The following is a 20,855-nucleotide window of genomic DNA, read 5'->3' as shown; positions in this document are numbered from 1 at the left end:
AAAAGGAATCTTTCTCTCTTCTCTAAACATGTAAGAATTAATTTTGCAGTGCTTTACTGAGATTTTGTAATTTATATATATATATATATATATATATATATATATATATATGGCTGAGGCTGATTTGTTTTCAGTTACACTCCAAAGAACATTGAATTTCTTAAGAAGACATTCCATGTGACATTATGTAAAATCTATGCAGGGAGAAAAAAATCTATTACATCTACTTTATCTATGTCTCTTTGTGTAGTTTGAATGTTTTTGTGACAAATTATTATTTAGCTAATAATATTTTTAAAAGAGATTTAGAGGTCAAAATGCGGATGGTAGTGTCCTATTGCATGTTGTGTCAACCTCTGGCAGTTTGCTATATGTGCAGTAACTTTCAAAGATAAGTTCAGTATATTCAATATTTTCCACATATCATGAAAAATAGGGAGAGTACTTGGATGTTGGAACTCTTGTGAGACTCATATGACCCCTTGAATCAGTTGAACTTTTAAATTTAAAATCACAACTGAAAACAAGATACACTTGTTGCTGCTTCACATGCAGGACAAGTGTAAACTTAGTCTGGAGCAGTTCCATTAGCAAGTGCTCAACAATGTCAACAATCCTGAATAGCATATTTTGACATTAAGCAACTCTTTCACCAGTCACTCAAACTTGTTTCTGTGAACTTCACGAGAAGACGTGATAGGAAGGAGGAGATTTCGTCATTGTGACTTAGAGGGACACTATATGAAGCCTCTCCACAACACCTTCATTTGCATTTTGAGTCAGTCTCTACTTGGAAGAGCCGGTCGATGAGCATCTCAGTAATGACCTCTGGTAAGTAACAGCTTTCTTGACATCACACCTCATCTGCTAAGAAAGATTTCATATTATCGTGTTTCTAATTTTACATTCATGTGAAGCAATTAAATCATTTGAATTATTTTGTTTGCAAATCCTTGGTACAACATTCCCACATTATAATACTTTCCCACTGCACAGTGTTTATAAATCTACAAACTCATCTCTCTTCCTCCAGATAAGATGGAAGTGAACACAGCACCTCAGAGAAGAGTGTACATCAGTCTTCCAAAGAAATACATGGCTAGTTTGGCTAAACATTATGAACTGGTAAATAATTTCTCTCTTTCCTACAGTATATTTACAGGGTGCGTCACTTATTTAATCTTTTTGACTTTGAACTATAATATGCCATTAATCGTATAATTTTCTACTGTTTATAGGACCATGGATTGGTTATAAAAGATCTGAACCCTTACTTAAATGAAGGATATGTACAGGCTTACTTCAGAGAATGGGGAACCATCACAGCGTGTAAGGTAAAGTCCGAAAATAATTACTGCTTAAAATATAAGTGCCTTAATGTATTTCTGTATACATTATCAATATTTAGGAGACCTAATTAAAGAATTCCCCTTGTCTGTTGGATTGGATTCTAGATTAAGAAGAACCCGAACTCAGGGAATAATAAGACACTAGCATATGTGAGGTTTGCTACTGAGGAAGAAGCAGACAGAGCAGACTGGGCTGGTCCTCACTTTCTTGGAGGCTCCGAAGTGGAGGTGAAACGAGTTGTTAGTCCAAAAGTGAGTATTCACCGGTATGTCTCTCGGTCTGTCAGTGCAAAGTTGTATCATGGGAATAATGCTGATGGCAGTATTTGGTTTAAAAAGTGAGCGTTTGCTGCCTTCATCAGCTGACTTTAAAAATGTGTCTGCTTTCTTTCAGATTGTGGAGGATTCAGATGAGAAGAACGCGGCAGTCACTGCTTTGCCTCAACCACGCCGTTCAATGGGTCTGGGCTACATACTCGAAGATGCTCAATGGTTGGATGATGATATGGATGAATAAACAAATTGCAGCTCTGCAACTTTTTTCTTTGAGTTAAAAATTCCAAATTGATGTGTACATTGTAGTGGACAAACCCAGGAGCATAGGAAGAAGCTGAATTCTTTTAGAAATGTAGTGGTGTTTTGGTCTGGCAGTCTATCTGTATATCTGTATTGTGAGAGAGAGATCTAAACAATGGTTATCATTTGATGTATTTCTTGTATATATTTTACAAATGTTTTCAAATTAAGGGGTAAATGTTAGTCTGTCAGTCAGTACCTGCTCTAACATATCAACCTTCTGTGTAGGCAAGCTACTCTGTTCAACAGTTAGTTTATGTTGTTGTACTTTTGTCTGAGCCAGTGGTAAAACAAATCATAGTTATTTATATTTCTACGTCTCTTTAATGTGTTGATCTGACAAACCTTTAGATGACAGTGTTGTTTGTTGTCAATTCAATAAGACAGTAATGTCACTGTGTTATTGTGACATGTTTGTGAAGAAATCCTATTCCTAGACAAGCTGAACTCTTGAACTTATTTCTATTTGAGGGTTGTTCACTGACCTTTGGGGTTAGTTACAGATATCTTCAACATAGGCCTACTGGCTTAGAAACTGTGTGGATCATGAGGTACCTAGACTGAGCTAAACTTGAACTCTGACATCATCTGTATGACTGTACTTGTTTGTAAGAAGGCATAACAGTTTGTGGAAATGTCCATTTAGGGACGCCTGAACAACATGCTTTCTCTCCAAAAATACAAGATAATTGTGTTTTTGTATTTGGCTTCAGTGTGTGCCATGGAGCCAAAGGAAGGTTTCTCTCCACAAATATACATGACATAAGAGTAACTGATTGTATAATGTATTGTACAGAGTTTACAACTGCTTCAACAATTAACAATGTTGAATGCTCTGTTTTGAGTCTTTGTGTGTTCTTGAGTGAATGATGCAAAAAATTTCCATGACAGTATGCAGGAGCGGACGCAGACGGTGGCCTCAGGGCATGAAGGATGTCAGGAAAACAAGACTAGGTCAACACCTAGTCAGTGGTAGTGTCTATAATGTGAACTCCTGGATAATAAATTATTCATTTTCATGTTTGAATTCCTTTCATTTTGTATTTCTTCCTAATTAAAATCTGTTATCCCAGTTTGTTATATATACTAAAGAGAGGTGATTGCGGCCCCTCTTGCTGACTTGACTGTATGGGGTAAAGGTCAGGAGGTCACTGAAATATCTGGCTTTTATCAGAACAATACATTAAGAAAGTAGGTATGTTTCTATTTTCATGGTTTCATGCGCATACCTCAGAAATTTGGAAAAAGGCTGTAATACTGCAAAAAGGTTTTACAGTTGGGTGAGGTGGAGACGTTACTTTTTGTATCGTACACAAAGCTTAACCTTAAAGGCCTCCACTCTACCAGAATGCCCCGAAAATAAAGACTAAATACAACATGGGCGTCAGTGGTGTACGCAACAGCAATGCCCGTGGATCAAGGCCCTCCTCTGTATCACCATAGTGGTTGATAAAAACAACCACAGTGTATACATAGGTCAGAAGGGTCACATTCATTCATTAAAAACATTAATCCATCCTAGGTGGGAAGCAGCAGTTACATGTTATGATGTATCAGATGATTAAGTGTGTAATCTTGTCACATCGTTTGTTTGTATTCACATAAAGGGAGTTGATGGAAACAAAATCTATAATTGACTCACAATTTATTTAGCTTAAATTTTAGAAATTCACTTTTAAAAACATTTTAAAGTTTACTTACAAGCTGTGAGTTGATAATGTTAAATACACACACATTACATGTGTTAGTAGGGCAAGAAAAGACAAATTAACAGCCCATTTCATTAAGATGTAGGGATTTGCTCTCAAAGTGATTATTATTTTGTTTTCTTACGCAAAAACTTTATTCTAAATATGAAGATCAGTGGCAAATTGGGACTGTAGCTACTGTGGTAGGGGGGGAAACATACTCCACACAGGATGAAAATAATCACCTGAATTCAAATAAAAATATGGAACTTTTGCCTGCTATTTGCATATCTTGTTACTTAAGATTCTTCAGCAGTGTGATGTCACAGGCATCATTCCATTCCGAATCCATTTCTGTTTTCATACTGAGAACATAGACACACTCTGATAAGTGCAGCAAGCAGGTGCTTGTATCCTCAAATTAATCTTGTTCGAAACTTCAACGTCATGTCTTCAGTGTCTACACAAGACTTGATGACTCCAACTTATGAAAAAGGTCGAGGTAAGTGTGAAGTTGTGGCAAAAAACTTGCAATCCCTACTGACATGAGATAATCCATATGGTTTATCGGGTGTGGGTACCAATTCTGATTTAGTGCTTTGAGTTGTAGGTAAGAGTCCTGTTGTTGAGTGTTTTTCAAATGCTGAAAACTTATTTGTAATGTACATCTGTGCTGTAACTTGATAGAAATTCAAAACTTGTAGTTACTTTACTGACCTGAATATAATGATATAACTATCAAATAAAAACTTGGTCCAAACAATATTCTATGTACAAGGTAATTCTGTCATGTAATGATCCAACATTTAGGTCCAGCTTCAGTGGAGGGTTTATAACACACTGCTGTTCAGAAAATAATGATGTAAAGAGATGGGTTTTAAAATTTTTTTATTTTTTTATAGAGGTACACAGTCCCTGCTTCTCACTAGTCGAATCAAACTACCCGTAGATCTCCTATTGTAACATATTTTCTCATCAACCATTATCATCACCTCACCAACCAAACTATGTTTAAAATGACTGACAGTCTGATGATTGTTATGGCTTAGGTTTAACTCCTTTTTATGTACAAAGGAGGGAAAACACATTTTGGTAGGCTAACTTAAAATGCTCTGTATTTTGTGGTTTACTAAATGGATTTCATTAAATTTGTCACAAAAAATAATATCAATATCCCTCTCACTTTGTGCTGCTGCAGTTTTTACATTTATGTGAATTAAAAATAATGCTAAGTATAATCTAGATTTTGATGGAAAAGTGACGCAGGGGCTTATTCAAATACGAGACTGACAGTAAAACTTGCCCACACATTAAGGTGCATGTCTGAGAGAGGATGAAGTCTTGTATTTGCTTATTTACTTTGCTCTTCCCCTTATTATCATCACCTCTTGTTCAGTACTGATATGATTATTCACCTCCATCACTTTAGCTAGGTGCAAGTTCATAATATGTTTCTTATGTCAAAGTACACAACCATAACGAGTCATCATGTATATGAAGCATGTGCAGTACAGGAAGTTGTTCACAGAGTTTTTCTCATTTGTAGAGAGCAACATGGAGAAGGATCTCAATGTGAAGAAGAGAGGACGAAAGGACAGTGATGTTGCAGGAGCACCCATGAAAAAGATCAAGGGTTGCAACATCACTCCTTCCACTGAACCCTGCAACACGGTGCAGGACGATGTCAATGTGAGAAAGAGGAGGGCTGGTGACGATGGAAAGATGCCCAGCAAAAAAATGAGGCCTAGTGAAGGGTCCGTGGAGAATTTCAAAAAACAGTGGGGCAAAAGAAAGGCCAGTGTTGACGCAGGGACATCTGAAAAAAAGATGAGGTGTAGCGACAGCAACAGCATCACTGTGTCCAGCCCCACTGAATCGAGCACTAATGAACCCGGCTCTGCTGGATCTGGCGCTACTGGATCTAGTTCTAGTGAATCCAGTGCTATGGAATCCAGCTCTACTGGATCCAGCGCTACTGGATCCAGCACTACTGGATCCAGTTTTAGTGAATCCTGTGAGAAAGCGATAGACAACGGGAGGTATGATGACATCAGTCATATCTTTGAAGACTCCTCATCGCAAGAGGAAAAAATCTTTGAGATGGCCTCCTCCGGAAACTCAAGTAGAGGTGGGCTGATAGTGGGAAAGAGAGTTAGAGAAAGTTTAGTTTGTGTGCTGCTGCTGCTGTGTAAACTAAGTGAAGTCACTCTGTCTGCACCTTCTACAAGAGATTACTTTTAGCCTGGCCTGTGTATTCAGGGTTATGGTAAAGAATAAAATCAGGATTGGTTAGGAGAAGGGTTTGAAGTGAAGATATGAGAAGTAAAACAAATCTCCCTGTGTGTGTTTGTGTGTAGCTGAATTTGAGGACAAGTATCTCCAGGATGCCCCAATTGGTTCGGGAGGCTTTGGCTCAGTGTATGCCGGCTTCCGTAAAGAAGACTGTTTACCAGTAAGTCTTGCAAACACAGGCTCAAACACACATTATACCATTCACTGCAGCCTCCGAAAGCGCCAACCAAAGGACTTGTATTTCTGTCTTGCAGGTGGCGATCAAGCACATTCCAACAAATATTGTGAGGCGCAAACGAGTGGTGAGTGATTTGATCTGATGTCAAACATTTCTTTCACCGCTCTAATGTGGATGAGAAAAACGCATGCACAGACAAGCTATCAGTTCTGCAGCTGATTATATTTCAACCTTTTCTCCTAAAAGTGACGTTCATATGTAATCAATTTGCATTTGCAAATACATTTCATAAGTAACTAAATGCTGCCTGGATTACCTCAACTGAACCTCATTTACCACTCAACATGTATACATTTGTATTCTTTAGGTGTGCAATGGGAAGGTATTTGACATCATTCTCGAGGTGGCCTTCATGCTCAAGACTGCAGGTCTACCAGGATCAGTTGGACAGTCCGCTGCAATATCCCTTCTGGACTGGTACACTCTGGAAAATGAGTTAATCCTGGTCTTGGAGAGACCAGCCTTCTCCCTGGACCTCCAAAAGTACCTTAAAATCAGTGGAGGCTCCCTGCCGGAACATGAGGCCAAGGTACTGAGGCTATGTGGAGGATGCTTCTGTGTTCGTGTGTAGAAAAGCAGTTCTTGGCATCCTTTAGGGCAGAGCTTACCTGATGAGAAGGGCACTCTGGCTAAAACTGCCACACTTGATTGAATTTCATTTGTATTTTTCAGTAGAGCATTTTAGGCTGCAGTTTAAAGCTTGACTAATTTGGTTCAAACCACAACTGAAAAGTTACATTTATCACATTTGGTGTGATTTAAACTGCACATCCACACGTCCTTGTGAATAGGCAGTGCTAGAGTAGTGATGTAGAGACTACTTACAGGGCTAGTTGGTAAACTACTGTAGTTGGCAGCTAGGAACATGCTAGTGCTAGTCAGTCTCAATCATGGTTACAATAGCTCTCCACGCTAACTAGCTCAGTTGCCAACACAAAGTTCACACATTTTATTCAAAAGAGATATTTGTAATATTAACTCATGTCTACAAACCATTGCTGTTTTGTGGAACTGTTTATATTCCACAGAGGAGGCATTTTAGACTCTCTGGCTTCTCACAAAGGTCACTGTCAACAACTTCATATTGTCTATGGTTTAACTTCACATGGATTTACTTCTTTCCTGCTAGCAAATCTGCTAATAATTGTTACCGGAAGATCATGGTTTATAAACAAAGGCCACATGGACTCACAGCTAGTTCATCAGTTCTCAATTCAGTTCTTCTGAAAGACAACTGAGACTGACAGTTCAGTGGTGTTTAAAGTTTGAGGAACTATTCTGAAAGTTTTTGCCCCATAATGTTATTTTAGACACTTTTCCACCCTGTCAAGAATCTGGAGAAAATACTACCTTACAGCCAATCTCAACTACTGTATGTCTATTCCTCTCTCTATCTCAGATGATCCTGAAGCAGCTGGTGGACGCAGCCATTGATGTGCACACCAAGGGTGTCTTTCACCAGGACATCAAGTTAGAAAACACCCTGATTCAGTGGTCTTCAACTGGTGCCCCAAGACTCCGGCTTATTGATTTTGGCTGTGGCAGCTTTTCAACGGAGAGGTCTTACTATTCCTTCTGTGGTATGATATCCATCAGCCAATTTTTAGAATAAGACTTTCATTTTAAAGAAAGCTTAGCCCCTTCTCATTCTCTCTCACTTTCTGTCTTTGTCGTCCTCTATTTCTCTGTTGCTACATGTGCTAGGTACCCCTGCATATGCCCCTCCAGAGTGGTTTGACTGTCACATATACTGGGCCCGTCCCACCACGGTTTGGCAGCTGGGCGCACTGTTCTATTCGTTACTGGATGGAAGAGAGCATTTTTCGACTACAGACTTCATCAACAACCACATTAAAATCAACAGTGCGCTGTCCCAAGGTAAGACACAGTTTTTTACCCAACAGTATCATGTTCTGGAAAACAAATATGTTTTTTTCCCCTCACAGAGTACTGTAGCTGCCCCCTTAAACCTTGATCTCCTGCTTTCACTCTTACTTTTTAGACTGCAAGACTTTGTTGCACATGTGTCTGGCCAGAGATCCAACGAAGCGTGCCACTCTGCAGGAGCTACAGTGTTGCCCTGCCCTCCAATAACCCAGCCCTCCACCCACCTAAGGCCTCCTCTTCAATAAAGGATCTTCAGGTGCGTTCCTCCCATCACCCCACATTCTCAATGTCAGTACGGCACCACACACAATCTCCATTCATTCATTCGAGGAAACAGTTAGCATTGAACAATACTCTGTGATGTCTGTTTTTTGCATGAAATCCTGGTGACTGTTTCTCTTCCTGCTGGGATGCATTGGAGCCCACCTGACCTCCATCACTGTCTGCTGTGTGCCCTGCTGCGTCCTTGGAAATGGAACATTAACACTAGAGAGGAAACTGGAAAAAACACAGCAACAACAAAAATGGATCCTGTAGCCGTCCAGCCACCCAGCCGTCTGTGTAGAGGAGAGCTCTCCAATTTCCATACAGGCTCAGGATTTTGGGGAGTTTTTCCACGTCTTCTTAAAGCGCCTGGGCTGGGTCAGGAACTATAACTGATGTTCAATCTAAAAATAAATAAATTTTCAGTTAATGTGGTGGTGTGAATTCTAAGAAAGGCTGTGTCAGAGCACTGTCAGTGAGTGTTTACGAGACACTTCTTGAGTATAGAAAGAGCTTTAGAAATGTACTAAGCACAAATCATGCTAATTTAGGCTGCTAGGTGATTTCTGTCCAACATGTTTAAAGCTATCTGGTTTACTGTACTCATGAAGAAACAGAAGTGGCCACTTACAGTTAAGCACATCCTATGAAGAAACATTTCACACTTTCTATTTCTGAAAGAATTTGCTGGAAGCTGTCTGTTTAAAACCTCAGCAAAAATGTAAGCAGCTATGATTTCACCAGCATAATCTCTAAAGCAAGGGATCTCTGTCTGTTTGTCTGTACGTATGTGGGTTTGTCCTTTGTGTATCTTGAGAACCATTCATCTGATCTACTTAATACCTGGCAGGTGGATTGCTGAGGAAACGAGGAAGTGCAATGTCCATGTGTGAATTGGTTTGGATGAGTGGTTCTCGAGAAAATACCTCATAAATAACATTGATTTGCTTCTTCTTCTGCCCGTGGAGTCAACGATTGGACATACAGACAGCGCCAGTCTGCCATTGCAACACGCATTGTGGTCGGAGGTGGGATTACATATGTAATGATAATGACTTGAAAACGTTTAAGAGACTTGAGCTCTACTATTGAACTGTGTAACATTACTGTGAACGAAACTTGGCATGTATGTGCAAGACTTAGTGCTTGATGTCTCAGGCACGTTCAGAAATATATAAAAAATACCCCATAAACAATGTTGTTTCTACAACATTGATTTGCTTCTTCTTCTGCCCATGGAGTCAATGAGCAGAAATACGGACAGTGCCACTCTGCCATTGCAACCCACATTGTGATTGGAGGTGGGATTACACCTGTAGTGATGAGAACTACCATAGAGAATGAATTGAAAAAGTTTAGAGTTAAGCTCTATTCCCGTTCCTTACACGCAGGAACTTTGTATGTATGTTCAAGACAGTGCAGGACGTCTCAGGCACATTTTGAACAGGCACAACAGTTCATCTGATCAACTTCAGCTCAACTCAAAATTGTAGTCTCCAGATATTCTGCATGTGAGGTGAGGAGCACTGGTAAATTGTAGCATCTACTGAAAGCCTACGTATGAGGTATTGAGGGAACATGAGTAAATTGTAGTGTCCACAGATAGCCTGCATCACAGGTGTTTCTGTGAGCATTGGTAAATTGTAGCATCTACCAATAGTCTGCATGAGAGGCATTTAGGGGATGGGCACAACTCTCTCTAGGTATTGAGAAATCCGCCTGTTACGAACAGGCATGTTTTGAACGGGCACTGCATGTATGCAGGTATGATGATAGGTATGCAGGTATGATGACAGCAAATGCCCATCTTAGAAATCCAACTGAAAAAAATGTGTGAAAATAAAAACTTTACATGAAAGCAAAATCTGAACATAGAATAAATTTGTTTGAAAGTTTAATTATGGAAACATCAAGAGAGATACATTTCTTTTGCACATTTCTAAAATATAAAAATCTTAGAGCTGATATAAAAGTTATGAAAGACCTATTCTAGGCTTTATGACTGGCAAAGACAGAGGCAAGTAATCTGTCAGTCTATATTTAACTGCCTCAAATGTATAATACAGTATGCATAAAATTGATATAAATAGCGCTTCTGACATCAGTGTATTCATACAATCTGACTGGATGTACGCCTTATGGACATAACACTAGAAGAAAGGGTACACAAGATGATTTTCTTTTATTTAAATTGAGAGAGAATTTAAGCAGAGCTCCAGTGTGGACAGAGAAAACAGAATCATTAATAAAATATCATGGATGTTATCTTCACCTTTAGTGAATATAATAATTGTGTACATACAGTAGATGCTGAACTTGCCATAAATGTCATAAAACGCCATGATGCACAAGAATTACAGGCACTCTCAATTATCTTGTCACGTCCTGTAGTCTGTTATTTTGCTGGCTATTTTAAGATTTAGTCAGAAATCACATATAAGTGGGCTGAACTGCACTCTCACTAATGACTGATGAACAGGTCCACTTCCACTCTCCCGAGCCGGTTCCAAATCTGCTGTGCCACCTTGGGGTGGAGCACCCACTTGTCCACCGGAGGGCCACCTCTTGACATGAAGTTGGCGACTCTGTTCTCTGGACCTGGAATGTGAAGGGCTCTCAGAGACAGGAGTGTGGAGGAAAAAATGGTAATTAGAAGTGTACTTTTGGAGAAATTACTATATTGTTGTATTAATACTTTGATGATCATTAATCCTGTGTAGAAGTGTGATCACCTGATCAGTTTTGTCTTTAAAAAACATGATGCACTCTTGACCCTGTCTATTGACCTTTATATGTTGTAACCACATTGTTCTGTTTTTTAAGTAAGAAATCTTGCCAAGATGTCACGCACCTTGTTTGTGTAGGCAAATTAATGTCTAGTTTGTAGCGAAAGAAGAAAAAGAAAAGGTTATCTTAATTAACGTTATCTAAGTGTGTGATACATGGTGAGCCCGATTCTAAGAAGTGATAGTTGGAAAAGGGAACTAAATGCAAAAACTGGGAGTTGCACAAGACAGGCATGACACCATATATGGAATTGTTATTGATTTTCTTACAGGAAACGTGTTTGCAGACAGAGACGTATGACTACGCACAAGGTGCTTGTGTTCACGGTTGTATTGGTCAGAGGCTGAAAGTATAGTGTAAGTGTTTGTGTGAGTTGTTCAAGGTGCTCCTCTTGCTGCAGAGCTTGAGGAGCCCATATGCATACACTTTAGTGATTTGTTAAATTCACTTGGACTACAAGAAAAATACTGTGTCTCTGGTATTTAATTACCTTTATCACCTAACTAGACAAGCTGATATTTCAGCTGCATCGACAGGAGGTGTTCTGAGGCCCACACCAACAGGTTCTCTGCCATCTTCAACAGGGCTGCGGACTGGACTTGGCCCTGCGTGTTGATGTAGGCAAACGTGATGCAGTTGTCTGCTCTCACTAACATGTGTCTTCCCTGAACCAGGGTTAGGAAGTGTTTGAGAACCAAGAGCACTGCCTGAAGTTCAAGGAGGTTGGTGTGTTGGTTTGCCCTGAAGGTCACACACCACCTATCACTCTCCCCAGACATGTGCCCCCAACCCCATCAGGGACGCATCTGTGAACACTGCTATGTAGGACGTCACTCGACACAGCGGTGTCCCTGTTAACATATGCTGTGGAAGCAGTGCCTCTTGGGATCCAAGTGCAAGCTGGTGAACCACTGTTGCAGGTGGCACATGTGCAAGAGAAGAAAAAGCCATGACCTACAATACAAACTAGACAGATATTTGGCCCTAAACAGACAGTGTACTGTGGCAGACTACCTAACCACAGTAACTGATAAGAACCTGAGAAAGACAATGTACAGACTGAGTGACCGTAGTCTGGCAATAGAGAAGGGCAGACACAGACCTGGCTGCCCAGAGAGGATAGGCTGTGCTGTCATTGTGATGAGGGAGCTGTAGAGACAGAATTACACTTTCTAACAGAATGTCAAGACTACAGAAATATTAGGGAGGAATTCTTTTGAAAATTTGACAAAAGTTGCCCCGAATTCCAAATCCTGACAGAAAGGGATAAATTACCACTCATTATGGTGGAAAAGTCAGAATGTGCAGTGCTGGCTGCTAAATATGTCACTTCCTGCCACAATGAAAGAGACAACCAGTAGGACATAAACATATAGACTGATGGACTATAAATATACTTGTGCTTATCATATTCTACTTATTCTACTTATCACCACATCTCCCTTTTTTGTCTTCATGTTGTTATTTATAGACTAATGGCTATCTTGTATTATCCCTACTATTTACACATTGCTAGAGTCACATTGGAAATGTACCACGACTAACTTGATTACTTCATCTATATCTATCGATCTATCTATCTATAAAAGAAAAAAAAGGCATACATTCCAGATATAATGCAACTAAAACTGTGTATTATATATATATCTAAAATACAGTTTTAGTTGCTTTTGAATTGAAAGAGGTCCTAATGAATCGAGGCGTTGCATATCTAACTACACTCTGGTGTTTTTACAGTCTACCGTCTACAGATGACGGTACGCCTGACGTCAGAGATCAATAGCCAATCCCTACGCAGAGCGCCAAGTTTCTCTCACAGCGTCAGAAAACATGGCGGAGACGGACGCAGAAATTATATTTAAGAAGGTATGAGCAAGCGTATCGCTATCTTTGTTATTTGTTTACACTTATTTGGTTTTCCGCGTGGCTAAATAAAAAACAATATTGCCTCTGCTTCTTCGTCAAATGGCAGTCGCTCACTGCCATTAAGCATTCACGTCGACCCTGCTAACACAGGATGCAAATTGTTCCTAATCAGCATGTCGGACTAAAACTTTACATCTTGTTAAAATTTCATTTAGTGGATTTACGGTAACTAAATGTACGCCGAATGGAAAAGATGGTCATGATGACTCATGAGAAAGGGCTCAGTATCAGTATTTTCTTAGTGTTCTCGCCGATACACTAAAATGCATTAAATTGACATTTTTTCAAAGGCAGTTTGGTATGCGGTTTGTTTGTTTGTTTGTTTTGCAGCTGTATGTATATAAAAAAAAAAACTGTCAGTGCACTCTTCACTAAATGTTCTGGTGTATTTACCTCACTTACAGGACACCGTACACAAACTCTTATCAAGTTTCTTTAAGGAGGATAAAACCAAACGTGAGTTGGAGAAATATTTTGATAAAAGTAACTTTCCCAAAACTGTTTTTGGTAACACTTTATAATACAGCCAGCGTTTTACGGTGTAACTTCCCATCACTTACCATGTAATTTCCTGGAACTTACGGTGTAACTTCCTCGTATGAATGCGTACATATAGCCTAAAATACTTTCCGGTTCTTACTGGTACTTAAATGTAGGTACAGCGGAAGAAAACAAAACAACGAGAAACAAGGGAGTAACAATTGGGGTTTTAAAGTGTAACTTCCCAACATTTACCATGTAACTTCCCAGAACTTATGGTGTAACTTCCTCGTATGAATCAGTACGTTACATGTGTATATGTGTACTAAAATCAAATGTTTTTGCTCATGGCAGTTATGACAATCATTTTTCTATGCATGTGTGTTTGACAGGCAAGCTTCACCCACACTCGAGATTTATTATGCTTATGTCTTCCACTTCATTGTATGAATTTGAATAGAACAAGTCGAGAAATGGGTCTATACTTTTGAAAATTAGCTCCTAGCAGCCATGTTGGTCCAGCACTGCAGCAGCTCATAACATGCAAACTTACCTCTCTCCAGTGCACAGCTATGAAAGGCTTGTATTGTCATCCGAGGATGAAAAAATAACAATACAGCAATGTAATAATATACATAGTATATCTTTAATTACACAATAATAAAGCACGCAGGAAGTTAAGAAAAATGATTTTATTCTTTTATTACACATAAACCACAACATACATGCTGTTCCCCAGTCCTTACTCTGTAGGTACAGGCTAGTTACCCTATAAGTACATGGTAACAACAGGGAGCAGGCTGTATTATGTTCTCCCGTCCTTACTAAGCTGTTTGGTTCTGTTACCTTTCATGTCACAATCTAACAACATGCAACGTGTCATTAACAACACACCAGACCAACATTTTGAACAGACAATGAGTAAACATTAATGAACATGATTAAATAGAAAATGTTTCATTTATAACTTCTTAACTATATAAACTACTATTATACAATATAAATATTCTATATAAATTGTACTATATAAAACTTAACAAAAACTATATATAAAACCATATATAAAACTTAAACAACAAAATAACTTAACTAATCTATCTTAACTAATCTATCAAAATGTAGTTATAAAATTATTAATTTTAGTAAAAAAAAACAAAACAACAACAAGAACAAAACAGGAAACTATGTTTAAATTGTAAATGCAACATACCAACAACAACAACAACAACAACAAAAAACAATTTTCAGGTACTTTGTTCTTATGTTCTACATCGCCACTTTAGTGGGAGGAGTTCATCACTCCCAGCTCAGGGCAGGAATCCACAAATCCTTTAAACTGCAATGTGAAATCTTTTAGGGTTGTCCCTTCAGTGTGGGTGGAGACACCAAAGTTTTCCCCTCCTGAAGCTATATCCACCTGTACTCGCAATTATTGAAGTGTATTACAGTATAGTGAAGTCTAAAACACACATGCACACAATTGTTACATAACAGCATTCATTACACTAACCCCACCTCCCCAATCCACACTCACAATTAAAAATGATAGTTACAAGTTATTCTGATATTACGTAGGCCTAATTTGTAGTAGTGAAATAAAAAGCATGATGGCACCACAATTACAAATATAACATTTTCACATACAGTGCACATACTGTACCTCGGCAATGATGCTTGTCAGAGCCATCGTTGTTCTGTCCACATGATCCATGGTTTCAAGGCCTGGGACACAAGTTACATGGTAAATGTTGGGAAGTTACACTTTAAAACCCCAATTGTTACTCCCTTGTTTCTCGTTGTTTTGTTTTCTTCCGCTGTACCTACATTTAAGTACCAGTAAGAACCGGAAAGTATTTTATATATACGCATTAATACGATGAAGTTACACCGTAAGTTCCGGGAAATTACATGGTAAGTGATGGGAAGTTACACCGTAAAACGCTGGCTGTATTATAAAGTGTTACCCTGTTTTTTGTTGTTGTTGTTGTTCTATGGCTCAACAAATCTCACTGTGTTACAGTAAGTGGTGATGCTGTGCTGCTCATGGCAGAGATGCTAAAAATATTTGTCCAAGGTAAGGATATCTGATGGCTGCGGTTGTGTACAGTGTAATACACCATTACTGAATTACTTAATGATTAGACTTAATGTGTCTGTCTCGTTTCCAGAAGCGGCTGTAAGATCACAGAAACAGGCTGAATCTGAGGACTGTGACCAAGTAGACATCGAGCACTTTGAAAAGATTCTACCTCAGCTGGTGTGTAGCTCAACAGAGATAGAACTAGGGTTTTAATCATTATTTAAGGGCCGCAAATTATATAATGCATGACTGATCTGTATTTGCTGGATTCATTCAGATTTAGATCTCTATTTGTTATTTACATTATCTCACCTGCTGCCTGTATTACAACCGATCATAAGAACAAATATTTGTATGTGAGACAGTATTTTTCGTATTGTCTGTAAGGTTTTGATGATTTTGTGTTTAAATCACTATTCTATAATTTAAGCCATAATTTTAGTTCTTGGTGAATGTGACTCTGGCTCAATTCCAATCAATCAGTATGAAATTAAGTAGCTCGTCGCTATATATCACAATTTAAATCCATTTTGACAAAAAGTTCCATTTCCAATATGAATCTCTCTGTCTTTCATCTCCTTTCCATTGCAGCTGCTGGACTTCTAGCACACTGATGCCACAAGATGGAGCCAGAGTGCTACATGCATGTTCCTACTTCAACCCCACAACTTCAGTTTCAACAACAACTACATGTTTAGTTTTTACTGATGTTTATATTTTCTGTATATAATTTCATAATCACTCAAATCTGAGATTACATTAAGATTCTCCCTATGTATTTATTTGAGTTGTGTGATTTTTAAGTAGAAAGAAGCCTCCATGCCACCACCAATAAGGCCCACCTGTGCTCCTCTGTGCAACAACAGGTGCTTCCAGCATGCTCCATGGCGCCCTTCATCAAAGCCTCCTGGAGCAGTTGGAAGCAATTAGAGTAATAAGGGGAGCAGCCAGTCCCTTAGATGATGACAAGTGCCAGGAAAAAAAGAAGTACCCCCTCCGGCCACTTTGAAGTTCCCTTTTGCTGTCCTGCGATGTTTAGTTAGAGGTGGGGGGAAGGGCAAAGGGGACCTCTTGCACAGGGGGAAAGTTGAATGGGAGTGTGTGTGCACGAATGTGTGCATGTGTTAGCCAAACATGGCCAGAGACCACACGCATAGATACTCTGTTTGAAAGGAAACATAACAAAACACATTGGAACATGGTCCAAGAAGAGCAGGGTGTAATTCTGAAGGTAAATAAACAAAAGAGGCGAGTAGTAGAGGTGCTTTCTCTCCTTTCATCACAGCAGAGGGGGAAGTTGGGACTGCGAGAGAGTGGGTAATGTGGGGTTTTCTAACCCAAGTGCCTCTGATGGTTTTCCACCAGTGGTGTATTTGACCAACGTGACTTTACTATGAGTCAGCATAGCTGTACAACACCTCACACAATTTATTTGTGTGGCTCTTGGGTGACTCACTGCGCTTACAAATGCTGCTCAAATACAGCTGGAAACAACTTGGGGTAAAGTCAAGAGTCCAGTCTCTGATAGGTGCTCAAGGACACAGCACCTGGAATTTGACCTAGCACCTTTTTAGTAGGGCCTAGACTGGATTTGTGTTTCCCAGGAGAAACTTCCAACAGCAGGCCTGCAGGAGAAGGTGTGTTTGGTTAAGTGATGTTTAGTTTAATGATGCCATGAGGACCAATAGAGCATTAAATTATTTTATGTCACGTAAATAATTTGTTGGGTTAATAATTACTGACATTAATAGCAGCAAGTCTTGCCCTCTGGTTTTGAGAAGTACTGTACACTGCAGAACCACCACTTTGAATACCTGCTCATTCAGATGAAAAGCTGCAAGCAACATTCAACAGACTCCTTTTTCATGATCCTGTTAAAAAAGTGTTATACATCCTCAATATTTACACATGACTGTGATATAAACATTGTAAAAGGTTTACTTGAAGTGAAATGGTTCTTTCCCAACTGTCAATTCTTGCAAATGTAATAAAAAACAATTATTCTCTTGAAGCCCTCATATTTTTTTAATTCCCACAATAAGAGTTGTTGGAAAGTCTGTACTGGTGAAGTAGTGCACTACTGTACAACTTTTCTCCTTATGCATCTTAGTGGAACAAATTACATCTGAAGGCAGTATTATTAAACATACGAAAGCAGTTAGGACAAGAATGGGGAGGGGCGTTGAAGAGAGTAATGAGTTAAAGCTTTTCTTGATCATACATTAAAGGCAGGGAGTGTCGACAGCCAGTCCAGACGCTTTGGAGAAGCTCCGGAGTGATAAGCTTTTCCCAGGAGACAGAGACTGATCTGTCTCCAGCCTTCTGGCTGGTCTTTGGACAGTGCTGCACATGGGATACAGCCTTCATTATTGCTTGGAGTTATCTGCCTGATTGTAGTCATCAATATCAATACAGATTTTATAGAAAAACCAGTGACTGCCAGGCTGATTTTTTAGCTTCTCTATGTACATGGAGTTAAATTTGGCTCCTTTTACCAGTGTGGTTGTGTTGGGGATGACAAAGCTTAATGCTCTTCTGACAGTTTGTATCTCCACTGATTTGTTTTAAAACATACCATCATGAAAAAGTGAAATGATACACTGTCCATTTTTGAGATCTGGAAGTACCTGTCCTTTGTGGGTTTACAGAGAGAGAGAGAGAGAGAATGTCTGGGGTGGAGTCGTCTGCATCAGTTTTGGGAGTCCCTGTGAGGGTATGTTAGGATTATGTCAGATTTCACTCCTTAATTCCCCACTCACTAGTCTGGTTGTTTTTTTTTCTGTTCAAATGACACAGCTTGTTCCATCTCTCCAACTTTCTGTCATCTCAAAGCTCCTTTCTTCTCAGGCCCAAACTAGGTTCCCATATATGACAAGTGATCATAATACACCCAGAACAGTTATTTCCCTGACTGCTGGCCTTTCAGGGATGGCTGTAAAAACATCCAAGCAGGCAAAGTCTGAAATGTATGCGCTACATTAGTTTACTGGCATACATGCCATGAAACATTCACTTTTACCAATAATGTGTGCATAAAAAACATTTACTGTACCATATATATAATTTCCATTAGTATGCCTGCAAGTCTTTGTCCAATTTTATACTGACTGGCCTGACTGGTACTTTTTATAATCTGGTTAAGACATTCAATTAATAGTATAAAATTCTATAAAAAAAGACAACTGGAAAAAAGCACATTCAGCTTAATTTTTGCAAAACAGGAAATAATCAACAAAGAAGCTACAGGTGTTCTTTGCTATAAGCACCATTTTACACTAATCACTTCAATTACACATGTTTGCAAGTGCTTATATAATAAATATGTGATGGCGTGCGTTTATTCTCGGATGTTTGTGTGCATGTATGTGCTTGCATGCATGTTGTGCTTGATCTGGGGCTGTGATGCATTAGTGCTCAGGAGACAAGAGGCCCTTGTGGCCCCCTCATGGGCACGGAGCTGTCTAACCATGGAGGAATGCTGCAGGGGACACAGAGCAACTGCATTCCTCTTAGATACTTCACACGCAAGTCACACACACATGAAAAGTTACAAACATTTACAGCGCTGTCAAAAAAACACAAACAAAACATGATCGCAGGCGTTTGGTGCGCATGCGTTTCAGGGGGGAAAGCTTGCGTGTGTGGAGAGAATGCAAATACAGAGGCAGCATCTCTGTTGACTGTATATACTGCTGTGACATGCGGGTTTCCTGGAGGCCCCGGGCCTCTCTGAGGGGCCTGGGGTCCTCAGGCTAAGCTTTGTTAAGGAGCCACGGGGCCCACGCCGGGGATGATTAGAACATACCTGGCAGTTTGAGCCACTTGGGTGCTCTGCTGGGATCACTCCTAACTGGTTGTGGCGCTTGGCTGTTAGTCGGAGGCTGGAGATGGTCTGCTGCTGTGCTCTGTGTATTGGCTGGGGCTTTGGTAGCCATAGGGGGCGGAAAGGATTCTTCCGGAACCAGTGAGGTGGATGATAAGGTCAAAGACCTTGGCATGCAGCTGAAGAGGGAAAAGGGACCAAGAGAGATGTACAATTAGGCCCAGAGCTGGGTTATTTCTGGAGCCTTGTACTACTACCTTAACTACATTACCCTCCTCTTCCACCCCAAGTTCCCTCTACTCTCCGTCTCCTCCTCCCTCCTCTGTGTGGTGGCCTACATGGTCAGGGCATAGGCAATAACAACCGAGTAATCCCCTTACATAACACTGCACAAACTCAACGAAACAAGACCATTCAATTAATTTTGGGAGGGTCTAAAAATAAAGAAGCAGTTTGGTTGAAGTGACGTCAAAAGAGTGAGTGTGTGTCGGGGGGGGTGGACTGAGACCTGACAGGACCGGAGGTCAGCAGAGCACTCTATTTTTAGGTCCCATCAAAAGCAGTGATATAAAAATACTGCAGCACTGACCCTCACAAGATCTGTCAGTCACGCTTAGAGAAGCTGTGAACCTGAAGGTCACACACTCGGTATGATGAAAGGGCTGATGTTTGAAGATATTTAAAAAGGAGCAAGTAATGACCGAAATCTCTTTAGCTGGTGGCAGGTGGCACAGTGTGAAGTTGCCCTTTGTTAGACTTGTTAAAGGACTTCATCGGCAGACATTTGAAGACCTCAGCGCTTAGGCTAATATTCACTGCAATCACACCCTACATATTGGGGACAAAAGTGGTGAATTGAGATAACTATTTCTTGATTTTAATGTCAACTTTGCACACTGAAGGACATCAGACCACCGGGCTGATATGAGAGCTTTAGATTTAGATAGCATCATCTACCAAAATGCAAAAGTGCAGTATGCACTAGCTTCCCAAGCCTGAAGGAACCCAGTGGAAACAGTCAGGAGTTAAGTTTATGTTCCCATTATTTGTATTGGGTCAAACAAGCCTGTCTAAAGTTCCCTTCACAAGTCCAAAGGCCAACATGTTGACTGTCTGTCCTCACAGTGGTTGGGGGCACCGGAACTCTAAATTAGCCCTAGTGAGTCAACAGGACAGCTTTCATGTAGACAAGGGCTCATGTCAGATTGCAGGAGAGGTCAGGATGTAGAGGTCAGAGGTCACGATGCAGTGTTGGTCCTTGTCTTTAACAGCTTCCTGTCGGCTGTGTTGTGCAAACCTGAACGGTAATCCCTTGTGTTACAGGTTCAAAGCAAAGAGATTGCCTCACTCTCCGGTACAGGTAAGGGTCTTATCACTCCACTTGTACTTGGTCACACAGCTGCAGTAATTACTGAGGCAATGCCGAGTTAAATGAGAGCGGAACCAAGGCTGTTTAAACATATCC

General features: G+C 40.0%; 3 protein-coding genes and 1 long non-coding RNA gene across 4 annotated transcripts; 3 read left to right on the top strand and 1 right to left on the bottom strand.

Moving 5' to 3' along the window:
* The first annotated feature begins 750 nt into the window (after nucleotides 1–750).
* LOC121884749 (heterogeneous nuclear ribonucleoprotein A1) lies at nucleotides 751–2,569 on the top strand. The gene is made up of 5 exons (XM_042393729.1): nucleotides 751–831; nucleotides 1,034–1,125; nucleotides 1,239–1,334; nucleotides 1,455–1,601; nucleotides 1,744–2,569. The coding sequence occupies exons 1-5, from the start codon at nucleotides 807–809 to the stop codon at nucleotides 1,864–1,866; spliced, it is 483 nt and encodes a 160-aa protein (XP_042249663.1). The 5' UTR covers nucleotides 751–806; the 3' UTR covers nucleotides 1,867–2,569.
* A 1,428-nt stretch (nucleotides 2,570–3,997) lies between these two features.
* LOC121883680 (serine/threonine-protein kinase pim-2-like) lies at nucleotides 3,998–9,146 on the top strand. Its single transcript, XM_042392091.1, has 8 exons — nucleotides 3,998–4,115; nucleotides 5,160–5,741; nucleotides 5,971–6,065; nucleotides 6,160–6,207; nucleotides 6,451–6,672; nucleotides 7,543–7,723; nucleotides 7,848–8,021; nucleotides 8,146–9,146. Exons 1-8 carry the CDS (start codon nucleotides 4,061–4,063, stop codon nucleotides 8,235–8,237), a joined length of 1,449 nt encoding a protein of 482 aa, XP_042248025.1. The 5' UTR covers nucleotides 3,998–4,060; the 3' UTR covers nucleotides 8,238–9,146.
* A 1,025-nt stretch (nucleotides 9,147–10,171) lies between these two features.
* On the bottom strand, nucleotides 10,172–13,865 carry LOC121883684. The gene is made up of 2 exons (XR_006092258.1): nucleotides 13,568–13,865; nucleotides 10,172–11,992 (listed from the first exon to the last, which is right to left on the bottom strand). It is a non-coding gene; the product is annotated as an uncharacterized LOC121883684 (long non-coding RNA).
* On the top strand, nucleotides 12,843–17,578 carry cenpx (centromere protein X). The gene is made up of 5 exons (XM_042392096.1): nucleotides 12,843–12,947; nucleotides 13,412–13,463; nucleotides 15,508–15,561; nucleotides 15,656–15,744; nucleotides 16,159–17,578. Exons 1-5 carry the CDS (start codon nucleotides 12,912–12,914, stop codon nucleotides 16,171–16,173), a joined length of 246 nt encoding a protein of 81 aa, XP_042248030.1. The 5' UTR covers nucleotides 12,843–12,911; the 3' UTR covers nucleotides 16,174–17,578.
* The last annotated feature ends 3,277 nt before the right edge of the window (nucleotides 17,579–20,855 follow it).

Source organism: Thunnus maccoyii, chromosome 18 (assembly GCF_910596095.1).
Source record: "Thunnus maccoyii chromosome 18, fThuMac1.1, whole genome shotgun sequence".
Taxonomy (NCBI): domain Eukaryota; kingdom Metazoa; phylum Chordata; class Actinopteri; order Scombriformes; family Scombridae; genus Thunnus; species Thunnus maccoyii.
This window is presented reverse-complemented; position numbering and strand designations above follow the sequence as displayed.